A 14,812-nucleotide genomic window follows, 5' to 3' on the forward strand; every position below is an offset into this window, starting at 1 on the left:
AAAAAAAAAAAAAAAAAAAAAAAAAAAGAAAAATCTCCTTTTAGTGTTATGGAATCTATGGGTGAGATAGAAGGCTCATGAGAAATACAAACAAATTTTTCCTACTTTGTGCTAAAAACACAGTTATCCTACCTCAATGAAATCTGCTCGAGCTGGCATGTACCCGGCCATGTCCCGAGAAAGCAAGGAGTCAAAGGTAGGTCGGGGAGGGTCATCTGTAGCTGGAAGAATTTAGAAGTTTTCTGAGTTAACTAATACAATATTGGCATGAAAAAATGACATAATAATAGTCCAAGAATAAAAAAATTTTAAATGGTTTTTATAGAAGGAAATGTGAAAAAGATAAAGTATTATGAAAACACATTTTTTTAAAAGAAAAACCAAGACTCAGGCAATCCTTTAAGTAAATATAGGGAAATTTCTTCTGATTTCTGCTTTTCTAAAATGAAAGGAAACCATGGCTTTTTTCTTTTAATATTACAGAACCTAAATATTTACCATTGGCTTTGGGTCCCTTAACCCTTAGGACGAACCTCAATTTACAAAACTCATCCAACTGAGAGGCAAAAAAAAAAAAAAAAACAACACACCAAAGGCAGGAAAAAAACAAACACCGGAATTGGAAGTTAGCTGGAATTAAGTCCTAGCTCTAACACACAGTAGTCCCATGACCCTGCACAAACTAACCTTTCTGCATCGGTCTCCTCCAATGTAAACCAAAAGCACTTGCTCTGCCTATCTCACTGGGTTGCTGTTTGGAAACAAACGGTGTAATGAATTTGAGAACCAAGTGTTAACATCAAAGTGCTATCCAAATAGGAGGTATCAACCAGGCACGGTGGCTCACACCTGTAATCCCAGCACTTTGGGAGGCCGAGGTGGGCAGATCATCTAAGGTCAGGAGTTCGAGATCAGCCTGGCCAATATAGCGAAACCTCGTCTCTACTAAAAATACAAAAAATCAGCCAGGTGTGGTGGCATGCACCTGTGGTACCAGTTGCTTGGGAGGCTGAGGCAGGAGAATCGCTTGAACCCTGGAGGTGGAGGCTGCAGTGAGTGGAGGTTGTGCCACTGCACTCCAGCCTGGGAGACAGAGCAAGACTCTGTCTCAAAAAAAAAAAAAGGAGATATTACCAGCCTCTAAGTTAGTCAGCTACAAAACTGTTTCTAGAGAGTACGAGAAAAGAGAAAAGGGAAGGGAAAACATTCATATCCTATTACTTGAGCCCTGGGAGTCATTCAGGAAAGATGGTCATTTGTAATTCATCATGTTTTTGGTTATATTTTATTAAGAGACCCACTGGTCCCACAGGTATGAGATTAAAAAGTTCGCCATCACTGACACAACCAAGTGAACAAAAATAACAAACCACTTAATGGACTTGACATTGGGACAATTCATAATAATGAGTCAAATACTGTATTCTCTAAGCAACTCATATGTATAATCATAAGCTCTCCAAAGGGATTGAAAAAAAACTTGTACTCATAACAGCATAGAAAAGATTTTCCCTTTTTGATATCTTATTTTACAAAGGAAAGAACTGAAGTTAACTGGTATGTTCAAAGGACTGGAGGTAGGTGGAACTACACATTGGCTTCAAGCACCTTGATGTCCCATATAGAACTCTGACCCTTAGAGTATGTTCCTTCTTTGCCACATTATAATCCTGACTCTTTTTTTTTTTTTTAACGAGATGACGTCTCACTCTGTCACCCAGGTTGGGGTGCAGTGATGTGATCCTGGCTCACTGTAACCTCCGCCTACCTGGTTCAAGTGATTCTCCTACCTCAGCCTCCCCATTAGCTGGGATTATAGGTGTCTGCCACCACATACGGCTAATCTTTACACTTTTAGTTGGGACAGGGTTTCCCCATGTTGGCCAGGCTGGTCTTGAACTCCTGGCCTCAAGTGATCTACCCACCTCAGCCTCCGAAAGTGCTGGGATTACAGGCATGAGCCACCACGCTGGGTCGATCCTCACACTTAATAGCTGCCATATAACTCCTCCTATCTTCCGTGATATCATTAGCTGTCCAATTCATCAAATCACTGTTTATCTGCTACTGAAACAGGGCCCAAGGATGAGCTAAGTGTCTTTTACCAAGATAGGGAAGCACTTACAGTGAAATGGAATGGCTGTGTCAGCAGTTTTTGCTTCCTCTGCTTGTTTCAGGTTAAGCAGGGTAGATGCAAACAGAGGGTTATTGATGAAATGCTTCATATAGTGCTTCTCACACTCCTCCTTGGTCTTGGTGCACATCTGATTGGCTACATCCTGCCTAGAGAATTGTGGGAAAAAGACAGAAGAAAGTGGTACTTTCATTTCCACATAATAGTAAAAGCATCATTTGCTCTTTTGATATTTTAAGTCACTAAGCTATTTAATTTAAATAAATTTAAGTCACTAAGCTATTTAAGCTATTTAATTAGCTGAGTATGGTGGTGCACAACTGCTGTTCCAACTACTTGGGAGTCTGAGGAGGGAAGATCCCTTGAGCCCAAGAGTTCAGGGTTACAGTGACTGTGATCACACCACTGCATTTCAGCCTGGGTGATAAAGTGAGACTGTCTTAATAAAAAAGAATCCCTGACTTGAGCCAAGGTAATGGAGAGGTAGAGGTGGAAGTCCTCTCCTCAAGGTCTCTTTTCCACAGCACTTCACTTGTCCTCCCCTAAGACATCACTGTGCTGTTTTGTGTACTTCAATCACTTGTACAGATATTTTGAGTCCCCTGCTAAACTATAAGCTTCCTGAAGGCAGGATGCATCTCATAATTCTTAGCTCTAGCCCATTCACTGCCAAACTTAGTGCCTTACCCACAGTAGATAGAGAAGCTATGTCTTTTTTATGTTCTTTGTTAAGAGGGAAGGAGGACAGACAGAGAGGATTAGCCTATTTTAGAGAGAATGGTAAGCAAAAAATGAAAAGCTAGGCCAAAGATGACTACAAAGCTCCTCACAAGTGATTACTTTTCTACCTCCTTTGGTATTCCTCATTGTACACAGTATTTTATGATGCTTAATAAATACTGAATGAATGAATACAAGCAAAATATGAACTAAATTCAGGTCTCCTTCTTCAGGTCCCTGGACATAAGGGAAGCAGCAGAATTTATTCTGATGAACACCAAGAAAGGTTATATACACTAGCAAGTCAGGACAGGGAGGACCTAATTAAGAGTCCTTCACTAATAAGCTATGTAATCACAAGAAATCATTTCAACCCCCCAGGCTTCAGATAATTTGTGAACAAAATATATTCAATAATGTCTCTGCTATCTAGTTCATAAAATAAAATCATCCATATGAAAGTGTTCCCAAAAGATAAAACCAAAAGTGGTAGTATTAAGAGGTGCTGCCCACTAAGGCAACAGCAATGAGTGCTATTCAATTCAGCCGGTCTTGGACTAAGGCAGGTGTTTGAAAGCTAAAAACAGAGAATGCTATCAGGAAGTCTGTGAAACTTGAATCTTAGGTATGACCATCTAGCTAAAGTCTGATTCACTTAAATGACTAGGGCATCTATAACCAACAAAAATTCATAAAATCAGAAGGGAGTAATAACTAACGAAACTAAACTTCCCTACTATTCAGAAAGGAATAATCAATCTTCCCATTGTTGATACATATCCAAAGTGGCCTTTTAAAGCTGCTCAGTCATGGACCGCTAAACATCCCATATCCTTGTGACACATTTCGGCACTGGAAAAATAACATACAGAGGGGACTAACTTGTCTCTAAATCATGGGTTGATAGGAAAGCAACATACACTTTCTCTTCCTGAGGCTCCTTCCTTTACTCTTCAACAACAGCTTCTTCTCTGAGCCCACTAGGGCAGGATAACTCTTAACACCAAGCACTTACCAATTTCCAAAGCCACAGTCCATTACAGCTTCTAAAAGGGCCATTTCTTCTTGAGCAGTCCAGCTGGGATCCAGGACAGGAAAATCTGAGGTCTAAGGAGAAAAAAGTTTTGCTTAAGAACAGAGATACAAATGGAATCTAGGTGCCAGGCCCAGTGGCTCACATCTATAATCCCAGCACTTTGGAAGGCTGAGGCAGGCGGATCACTTGAGGTCAGGAGTTCAACACCAGCCTCGCCAACATGGTGAAACCCCGTCTCTACTAAAAATACAAAAATTAGCTGGGCATGGTGGCATGCACCTGTAGTCCCAGTTACTCAGGAGGCTGAGGCAGAAGAATCACTTGAACCGGGGAAGCGGACGTTGCAGTGAGCTGAGATCGTGCCATTGCGCTTCAGTCTGGGTGTTGCAACAAGACTCCGTATCAAAAATAAAAAAGAAATGGAATCTAGGAACTTCAACTGTGATAGTAGTTTATAGTTGAATGATGAGAGATCCCTAGGGTACATTCTTATTAGTTGTCCACCTCTCCCACCCGTTTCCACCATTAGCTAGAAGGGCCTCCATATCACCTATGAATGCCAAGCAATTCATGCAGATATACATATATTTTTAAACTTAACACAGAGGTACAGATAAATATTTTAGTATGCTCCCATTTAGCTAAGAGGAAAAGACAAATATGTATGTATTTTTTTAAATGGAAGAATAAAACACACTTTTTAAAAAAAAGGTTACTATGGGGAGGAAGAAAGAGAACAGGGTAGAGAAAAGAGGGAGAGAAGCTAGACTTCTCTGAATATTCCTTGCCTGTAGATTTGACTTTGAAACATAAATAGTATAATATTAAACGTTAGATTGGCCTTAGTGGCTCACGCCATCCCAACACTTTGGGAGGCCGAGGCAGGTGGATCTCTTGAGGTCAGGAGTTCAAGACAAGGCTGGCCAACATGGTGAAACCCCGTCTCTACTAAAAATACAAAAAATTAGCCGGGTGTGGTGGCAGGCGCCTGTAGTCCCAGCTGCTTGGGAGGCTGAGGCAGGAGAATGGCGTGAACCTGGGAGGCAGAGCTTGTAGTGAGCCGAGATGGTGCCACTGCACTCCAGCCTGGGGGACAGAGAGAGACTCCATCTCAAAAACAACCAACCAACCAAAAAAAACTCTCACAGTCTCGTATTTAAATTGAAAGTTTTATTATGAACTCACGTGTTGTATCTTAAAAGAAAAATAATTTCCTAACATTGTTCACTGAAAAGTTTAGAAAAAATGACCAACCCAGTAGCAATGAGTAGCTGGGATTACAGGCATGCGCCCCCACACCCAGCTAATTTCGTATTTTTAGTAGAGATGGGGTTTCTCCATCTTGGTCAGGCTGATCTTGAACTCCCAACCTCAGGTGATCCACCCGCCTGGGCCTCCCAAAGTGCTGGGATTACAGGTGTGAGCCACTGCGCCTGGCAGTAAAGAAGCTTTTAAAGACTATAAAGGTCATGTAAAAAAATTCAGAAGTCAACTTCCAGAGACTCCTGTTAGCTACAAATGGAATATTTTGAGCATCAATAAGGATAATAACCACAAAGAACTGAAACATCAAATATTTTAAATATGTGGAGGATGCTAGGGAACCAATGCATATTCTCAAAACTAGTAAATAAAGGGAAGTAATCATCATTTCTCTTTCCTGTACAAACGTTACTCAGAGGGACCATGTAATAATAAGAAATTTCTAACTCATAAATTAAAATCAGTGACAGAATTAAAAGATTAATGTTTTGCAGTCCTTGGTGAATTAGCAGATCCAGACAATGGTCCTAAATGAATCTGAAGTAGTCATTAAATGTAACTACTAGTGTATAGGAAACACAGAAGATAGAGGAACACATTAGTCAACAAAATCCAGACTAACATCTGTAAGACAAACAATCCGGTTTTTAAAAATCAAACAAATAAGAAATGAGAACGAGGAGCTTCCAGGCTGCTGAACACATGGAGGTGGAGGGCGGTGTACCCAGAGAGAACAGGAAAGCTCCGTGCCCCTTCCCACATACACCCTGCCTCATGCATCTCTTATGGCTGGCCGCTCATTTTTCAACATCACCAGTGTTAAATTATGTATCGTCTGATATGATAAAATGAGAAGGCAATTCACCTCTCTGTGATCTTCCACCTAAACACCTATAATCCAAATCTAATCATGATAAAATATCAAACCTATGAAGACAAAATTGAGAGACACTGTACAAAATACACTTTGGTGTATCAAGGTCATGAACAAGGAAAATCTAAGAAACTGTCACAGATTGGAGAAAACATTATGACTAAATGCAATGTGGGATCCCCAATTGGATCCGGCAACAGAAAAGGACATTTGTGGAAAATCTGGAGAAATCTGAATAAAATCTATAGTTACTAGTATTGTAGTAATGTTCATTTCTTTTTCCTTTTTTTTTTTTTTGAGACCAAGTCTCGCTCCATAGCCCAGGCTGAAGTGCAGTGGCATGATCTCGGCTTACTGCAACCTCCACCTCCCGGGTTCAAGCGATTCTCCTGCCTCAGCCTCCAGAGCATCTGGGATTACAGGCATGTGCCACCATACCTGGCTAATTTTTTGTATTTTTAGTAGAGACAGGGTTTTACCATGTTGGCCAGGCTGGTCTTGAACTCCTGACCTCAAGTAATCCGCCCACCTTGGCCTCCCAAAATGCTGGGATTACAGGTGTGAGGCACCAAGCTCAGCCCTTTTTTTAATTTGAGACAAGATCTTGCTGTGTTGACCAGGCGAGAGTGCACTGGTGTGACCATGGCTCACTGTAGCCTCAAACTCCTGAACTCAAGCAATCCTCCTGCCTCCACCATCCAAGTAGCTAAGAATACAAGCATGTGCAACCACACCCACCTAATTTTTAAATTTTTCTGTAGCAATGGGGTCTTTCCAGATTGCCCAGGCTGGTCTCAAACTCCTGGACTCAAACAATTCTCCTACCACAACCTCTCAAAGTGCTGGAATTACAGGAAAGAGCCACCACACCCAGCCAATGTTCATTTCTCAATTTTGACAAATGTACTGTAACGTAAGATGTTAACATTTGGGGAAGCAGGATGAAGGATATATGGGAACTCTCTGTACTACATTTGCAACTTCAGTAAATTCAAAACTGGCTGGGCACAGTGGCCAGCCAGTAATCCTAGCACTTTGGGAGACCAAGGTGGGAGGATCTCTTGAGTCCAGGAGTTTGAGACCACCCTGGACAACATGGCAAAACTCCATCTCTATTTCTCTATATATTTAAGAAGATAAAATTTAAAACATAATTATTCTAAAACAAAACAAAACAAAACAAAAAAGAAATGAGAGAAAGGGAAGGAAATCCCATACAGAATAGGAAATACATAAGAGGCAACCAGTTGGAAAATTGAAATGTGTGAATCTTATTTGTATCTGAATTAAACAAACTGCAAAAAGTAAAAAAAAAAAGAAAAAAAGAAAAAAAATTGTAATACCACACTACACTGACTAAAATAGCTAAAATCAATGAAACTGACAATGCCAAACGTTGGCAAGCACATGAAGCAATCAGAACTCTCATATTTTGTCAACAGAGGTGTAAAATGATACAAATGCTTTGGAAAACTTGCCAATCATTTCTTTAAAAGTTAAACAATCATTTACTCTATGACCAGCAATTTCAATCCTAGGTATTTATCCAAAAAACAGTGAAAACATATGTACATAGAAAGCTTTATACAGGAATGTTCACTGCAGCTTTATTCATAATAGCTCAAACCTGGGCAAGGCCCAGGTGTCCATCAAAGGGAGAATGGATAAAAAACTGTATTGTGTTCATACAACAGAATATTACTCAGTAATTAAAAGAAATGATTAGTAGCAAATGTACTAGTAACATACACAACACGAATAAAACTCAAAAACATGCTGAGTGAGGCCGGGTACGGTGGCTCACGCCTGTAATCCCAGCACTTTGGGAGGCCAAGGCGGGTGGATCACCTGAGGTCAGGGGTTCGAGATCAATCTGGTCAACATGGTGAAACCCCTGTCTCTACTAAAAATACAAAATTAGCTGGGTGTGGTGGTGGGCGCCTGTAATCCCAGCTACTTGGGAGGCTGAGGCAGGAGGATTGCTTGAACCCGGGAGGTGGAGGTTGCAGTGAGTCGAGATTGTGCCATTGCACTCCAGCCTGGGCAACAGAGTGAGACTCTGTCTCAAAAAAAAAAAAAAAAAAAAAAAAAGCTGAGTGAAAGAAACCAGAAACAACAAAAGTGTACATACAGTATGATTCCATATATATGCAGTTTTAGAATACGCAAAACCAATCTATGCTGATTTAAAAAAAAATTAGAACAGTGATTGTTTCAGGGGTAAAAAAGGCAGCAGAGGTTTTAGATATTAAGCCTTTATGAAATGACTGGCAGAATGTGAAAACTGACTAGAATTACATAGAGACCTAATGAAACACTTAAAGATGAAATAATATACTGCCTAGGGTATTTGCTTCAAAATAATCTAGAAAGGTGATGGTTTAGGCCAGGTGCGGTGGCTCACGCTTATAATCCCCGCACTTTGGGAGGCCGAAGTGGGCAGATCACCTGAGGTCAGGAGTTCAAGACCAGCCTGGCCAACATGGCGAAACCCCATCTCCACAAAAATAAAAAAATTAGCCGGGCATGGTGGTGTGTGCCTGTAATCCCAGCTACTAGGGAGGCTGAGGCGGGAGAATCGCTTGGATCCAGGAGGCGCAGGTTGCAGTGAGCCGAGATCAACCCATTGCACTCCAGCCCGGGTGACAGGGAAAGTTGATGGTTTAGATAAAGTAAGATTGGCCATGAGTCGATAATTTTAAGAGCTAGTGATGGGTAAATAAACGGAAATTGATTACCACTATGTGGTAGTTGATTACAATGATGACCACATTTTCATCTGAGCACGTACTGTGAATATGCCTAGCACATGAGGTATTATGAGATCCAAGAGAGAAATTTTGGAGTCTATGTCTATACTAAATTCATAGCCCTCTTGGGACTTTCAGCCTAAGTACATCATGTAGAGCCAAGAGCCACCCTCACTGTGCCTAATCTGAATGCCTGAACCACAAAACAGTGGGAGATAATAAAATGGTCATTTTTAAGCATGAGGTTTGGAGGTAGCTGGCAATAGATAACCAAACATCATTCTCTCTTGTGTATATCTGAACTTTTCTATAATAACAAGTAAAAAAAATAATCTTCAGATTACATAGGCACTTAGAACTTGTTATACCTTTTTTCAATGACAAAAAAAAGTGTCATGATTTGTGAAATTACACTACCAATAAGCAATACATTTTCATCTGAGCACGCACTACGAATATGTCTAGCACATGAGGTATTATGAAATTCAAGAGAGAAATTTCAGAGTCTATACACTAAATTCATAATCACTCTCAATTCAGCAAGTACCAAAAGACATGTAAATATGACAACGCACACATTAGTTGAAGAGACTGTTATCTGTAAAACTGTATTTTAGAATATTGTTTCTCAACCAACTTTACTGTGAGATAAACTATAAAAACTTTCTACATCACAGACACACCAAAAAAGGCACAAGACAGTTTTACATAAAGTTTAATTAATATTATTCAGCTCGGGGACCAAACCTCAGCGCTTCTGAACCACAATCTCTCACAGAAGAGTTTAGAAATCTACATTTATAAGAAACTCCCAGGCAATTCTTATGTACTGAAGTTTAAGAATCACTGGTATAAAAGGGTGTGGCAGAAAGAGCTGCCTTGACTTGTTCAAAGTTCTAAGAATTACAAGACAAAAATAGGCATAGAATTCAGAAATCCTGGTTAACGCACCACCTACCACAGCATGAGTAACTCCCAAAAATACAGCACTGTGACATGACAAAAGTACTGAAAACCATTTAAAGTTATCTGAGGCTTCATATGCAAAAAAATCAAGTTTTGTGTAGAAAGCTAAAATTTGGTCATCATGCCTATAGAAGGAAAGATTCACTGGGAATAAATAAGGTGGGCCACAAAAAGGAAGTATTAGTAACCCCCAAAAGCTCCCCAAAGTAAAGGACAGTACTCTGAAATGTGATTGTATGGGTGTTGAATATGTGAGAAAAGGATGATGTAATCAGAATTAAGGGGATGTGGAGTGAAACTTAGTCAGTGCTTTCAGCATTATGAAGAAGACATGATGCCCAGAATAGCTAAAGAAAGCTCATGGTCAGCTTTCCTGAAGTGAATAAGCATGACTACCAACCTACCCAAGCCATACTGAATTATCCCTTAAGGAATTATTTCACAATATGAATGAATAAATTTGTATTCTGGCTCTAGGTATTCTTGTATTAATTTGGGAAAAACAAACCAGTTTTCTGAAGACCTGATAACCTTGGTGAAATTAACTCAAATCCGCAGCTACTTTGAACAATCTCCTAACCCTTCATTTTTGCAATTAAAGGGGGAAAAAAATTTATTCCAAGTCTTATAATTACTGCAGCCATTAGTTAAAAGACTGAAATTGTTTAGAGATGAAAAGAGGAAGGCCAGCTAGTTGGCTCCCAAGAACTCTAACTAGTTCTCTGATTAATTCATTGTGGCCTAGAATCTGACCCTGAATATTATAAGCCCAGAAACTCGTTTTAATAGGACTCCACCAGTAGTCAGGCTCAGAGATGCTGATTCACCCTTTCTAAACTTTTAAGAGACTGAAGTAAATATACTACAGTGCTGTAGGAGGCCCAATTCTAAAGATGTTCTCTGGCTGGGCATGGTGGCTCATGTCTATAATTCCAGCACTTTGGGAGGCCAAGGTGGGAGGATCATTTGAACACAGGAGTTTGAGACCAGCCTGGGCAACATGGAGAAACCCTTTCTCTATTCTTTTTTAATAAATAAATAAAATAAAAATAAAGATGTTCCCCTCATCCTAAGATTCCTGTTTTCTGATTATTCCATCAAACACTAACGAGGTACTGCTGGGAAAGGACTTTACAGATGGAATAAAGGTTACTAATCAGCTGACCTTGAAGTAAAGATTATCCTGGATTACCCAGATGGGCCCAATGTAATCCACATGAGTCCTTACACGTAGCTGCGGACACCCGTAATCCCAGCACTTTAGGAGGTTGAGGATTGAGGTGGGAGGATCCCTTGAGCCCAGGAGTTCAAGACCAGCCTGGATAACATAGAAAACCTGTCTACGAAAATCTTTTTTTTTTTTGAGATGGAGTCTCGCTCTGTTGCCCAGGCTGGAGTGCAGTGGCGCAATCTCGGCTCAATGCAAGCTCCAATTCCCGGGGTATGCCATTCTCCTGCCTCAACCTCCTGAGTAGCTGGGAATACAGGCGCCCGCCACCACACCCGGCTAATTTTTTGTGTTTTTAGTAGAGACAGGGTTTCACTGTGTTAGCCAGGATGGTCTCGATCTCCTGACCTTGTGATCTGCTTGCCTTGGCCTCCCAAAGTGCTGCGATTACAGGCGTGAGCCACCACGCCTGGCCTACAAAATTTTTTTTTTAATTAGCCAGGCATGGTGGCTTGTGCCTATAGTTCCAGCTAGTCAGGTGGCTGAGGTAGGAGGATAGCTTAAGCCTGGGAGGTCGAGGCTACAGTGAGCTGTGATTGTGCCATTCCTCTTTAGCCTCGGTGATAGAGTGAGACCCTGTCTCAAAGTAGAAGAGGAAAGCAGAAGAATCACTCATAAAGATTCAGCACAGGAAAAATAAGGCCGTAAGAGAGGTCATAGAGATTCCCTGGATTTCGTCAACAACCTCAAGGACTTCCTGTGCTCCTGGCTTTGAGGATGGAGAAAGGGGGTCCAGAGCCAGGGAATGCAGACAGCCTGTGGAAACGGAGAACATGCCCTGATCAAAACAGTGGCATCCTTCCTAAAACCTTAAGGCAGTGAATTCTGGCAACAACCTGAAAGAACCTAGAGGTGGATTCTACCCCAGGGCCTCCAGGTGAGAGGCCAGGTTGGCCAACATCTTCATTTCAGCCTTATGGAACCTGGAGCAAACCTGTTGAGCCTAATGATCTTCTGATCCACAGAACCTGTGAGACAAATTTGTGTTGTCTTAAGATATCTAAGTTTTGGTAATTTGTTATAGCACCAATAGAAAACTAATACAGATTAATCTACTATGTGAAATTTTAACTGTTGAGCCTGCCAGCATCCTTTCCTGTAAGAAAAACTACATGGGGGCCAAATGTCAGAAAACTGCTTGAGGGAGGAGATTTAGTTATACGCTTAATATGCTCTGATAACTGACAAAACTCTGACAAAACTATCTTTCTTTTTTCTTTTTTTTTTGAGATGGAGTCTCACTCTGTCACCCAGGCCGGAGTGCAGTGGTGTGATCTTGGCTCACTGCAACATCTGCCTCCCAGGTTCAAGCGATTCTCCTGCCTCAGACACCCAAGTAGCTGAGATTATAGGTGCACATCACCACACCTGGCTAATTTTTGTATTTTTAGTAGAGATGGGGTTTCACCATATATTGGCCAGGCTGGTCTTGAACTCCTGACCTCAAGTGATCCGCCCAACTCGGCCTCTGGAAGTGCTGGGATTACAGGCGTGAGCTACCGTGCCTGGCTGATAGAACTATCTTGACAAAGGTATATATACCCGTCAAGCAGACTGGATATTCACTTTGGCTTATTAAACCACCCACTCCCATGGCCAGGGCTTGGAAGGACACTATGAACACTCTTATTCTTCTTTAAAGGTGGCAATACAATTAATCTATAGTCAAGTCTTATTCAGGTTATAAACCAGTCTGCCTCTTTGGCAATTTTATATATTAACTCATCTCCTATGTTCACTTTGTAACCTGACTATCAGAAGGTAACTAATTTTCCCCAAGGCAACCAAATGAACTGCTTGACAAAAACACCACTGTCCACATGAACCACATAAAAATACCATGAGCATACAGTGACAACACATTGGCTATATTTATCAATGAGCTTAAAAGCAGCATCTTTAAAAGCACCTGTTATCCTCATATCAAAAGTATTTCCTTTGAATACTTTCCAAATTTCAAACAAAATCTGAGTATATAAAACTATTTTGTGCTTAAATACCTCGATAGGTCCACAAAACCCTAAAAGACTTATTGGATAATAATTACCTATTTCCGAAGGGGAGAAAAGGTAAAGATATTCAGAGATTAAGAAAACTAATTCCCAGAAGTCCAAGAGAGCTTAAAGAAAAGAAAATGGAAAAGAAAACTACTTCCTAGTCTAATTCTTGAAAAAAGTGAACAGAAATTCCCAGAAACTTCATCATTACCATTATTTCATAAGTATGATCGCTTTGATGTTTCTTGTACTCAAACCCTCGAGTGAAACACTGCAAAGAAAGAAAAATTAAGTTAGCAAAAGCTACTTTCTTAAAGGACAGAGGTGGTTTGTGTTATTTTCTTCTGACAAGTTTGGGTTTTTAAAATTTTATTTTTGGAGACAGGGTCTTGCTCTGTCACCCAGGCCAAAGTGCAGTGGCACCATCATAGCTCACTGTAGCCTTGAACTCCTAGGCTCGAGGGATCCCTGTACCTCAGTCTCCCAAAATGCTAAGAATATAGGTGTGGGCCACCATACCACTTCTTGTCAAATTTTGTCTGTTTTTTTTTTGAGACAGCGTCTTGCTCTGTCATCCAGGCTAGAGTGGCGCAATCTCGGCTCACTGCAATCTCCGCCTCCCAGGTTCAAGCGATTCTCCTGCTTCAGCCTCTTGAGTAGCTGGGATTACAGGGACCCAGCACCACACTCAGCTAATTTTCGTATTTTTAGTAGAGACGGAATTTCACCGTCTTGGCCAGGCTGGCCTCAAACTCCTGATCTTGTGATCCACCTGCCTTGGCTTCCCAAAGTGCTGGGATTACAGGCGTGAGCCACAGAGCTCGGCCAACAAGTTTTTAAGGATTCATTTAATCTTGTCTGCAGCTCCAACAGAATGGTGGAATCATGATCACAGCTTTTCAGGGGCACTCACAGAGAAAAAACAAGTCTGAAAAAAAGAGTTTTTCCTAAAACAACTCTTTTGAGAAGAGCATACGCCCTGGAATCACAATCATACAGCCTAAATTTGAATCCTGGCTCTGTAACTGTATTTCAGCCATTCTAAGATAAATATTTTTTCATATTTTAAACTCTGGGCTGGGCATTGTGGCTTGTGCCCATAGTCCTAGTTACTCAGGGAAGGCTGAGGGAGCAGGATCACTGAACCCAGGAGGTAGAGGTTGCAGTGAGCTATGACTACACCACTGTACTCCAGGCTGAGCAGCAGAGCAAGACCCCATCTCTAAAAAAAAAAATCTTTAATTTTTTTTAAAGAAAAATAAAAAGTCCCTAAAGTAGGCCAGGAGTTATCCTAGCATTCTGGGAGGCTGAGGCGACAGGATTGCTTGAGCTCAAGAGCTCCAGACCAGCCTGAGCAACATGGCGAGACCCTTTCTCCATAGGAAAAAAAAAAAAATTAGCTGGGCATAGTGGCACAAGCATGTAATCCCAGATACTTGGGAAGCTGAGGTGGAAGGATCACTTAAGCCTGGACAATAGAGGTGGCACTGAACCATGATCGTGCCACTGCACTCCAGCCTAGGGGACACAGTGAAACCCTGTCTCAAAAAAATTAAAAAACTCTCTGAAATCAAGATTCATCTTATCGAAAGTACATCACAACTTTCATCAGCCATTTTTACATTTTAACATTTCTGAAATCGAGGTGCTTCTTATAATCAATGGTGTCTTAGATCTGATAAAATATGGTATTTGCTGTGTGACCTTGAACAAGTTACTTAAACTCTCTTAGCCTAAATTTCTTCATCTATAAAATAGGGATACTAATCATAGGTACTTCATAGGATTATAGTGATGATTTAAGGGTTAATTCATGTAAAGTACTCATAGTGGTGCCTGGTACA

General features: G+C 40.9%; 1 protein-coding gene across 1 annotated transcript in view; it reads right to left on the reverse strand.

Annotated features, from left to right (window-relative positions):
• The window catches only part of TADA2A (transcriptional adaptor 2A), a 73,686-nt gene that overhangs the window by 39,885 nt on the left and 18,989 nt on the right, over nt 1-14,812 (reverse strand). The window contains exons 4-7 of the mRNA XM_017864106.1: nt 13,180-13,239; nt 3,870-3,961; nt 2,126-2,283; nt 133-221 (exon numbers count right to left, since the gene is read on the reverse strand). Of these exons, the coding sequence (XP_017719595.1) occupies nt 133-221; nt 2,126-2,283; nt 3,870-3,961; nt 13,180-13,239 (399 nt within the window). The remainder of the gene's footprint in view (nt 1-132; nt 222-2,125; nt 2,284-3,869; nt 3,962-13,179; nt 13,240-14,812) is intronic.

Source organism: Rhinopithecus bieti, unplaced genomic scaffold (genome assembly GCF_001698545.2).
Source record: "Rhinopithecus bieti isolate Rb0 unplaced genomic scaffold, ASM169854v2 scaffold_74621, whole genome shotgun sequence".
NCBI classification, from domain to species: domain Eukaryota; kingdom Metazoa; phylum Chordata; class Mammalia; order Primates; family Cercopithecidae; genus Rhinopithecus; species Rhinopithecus bieti.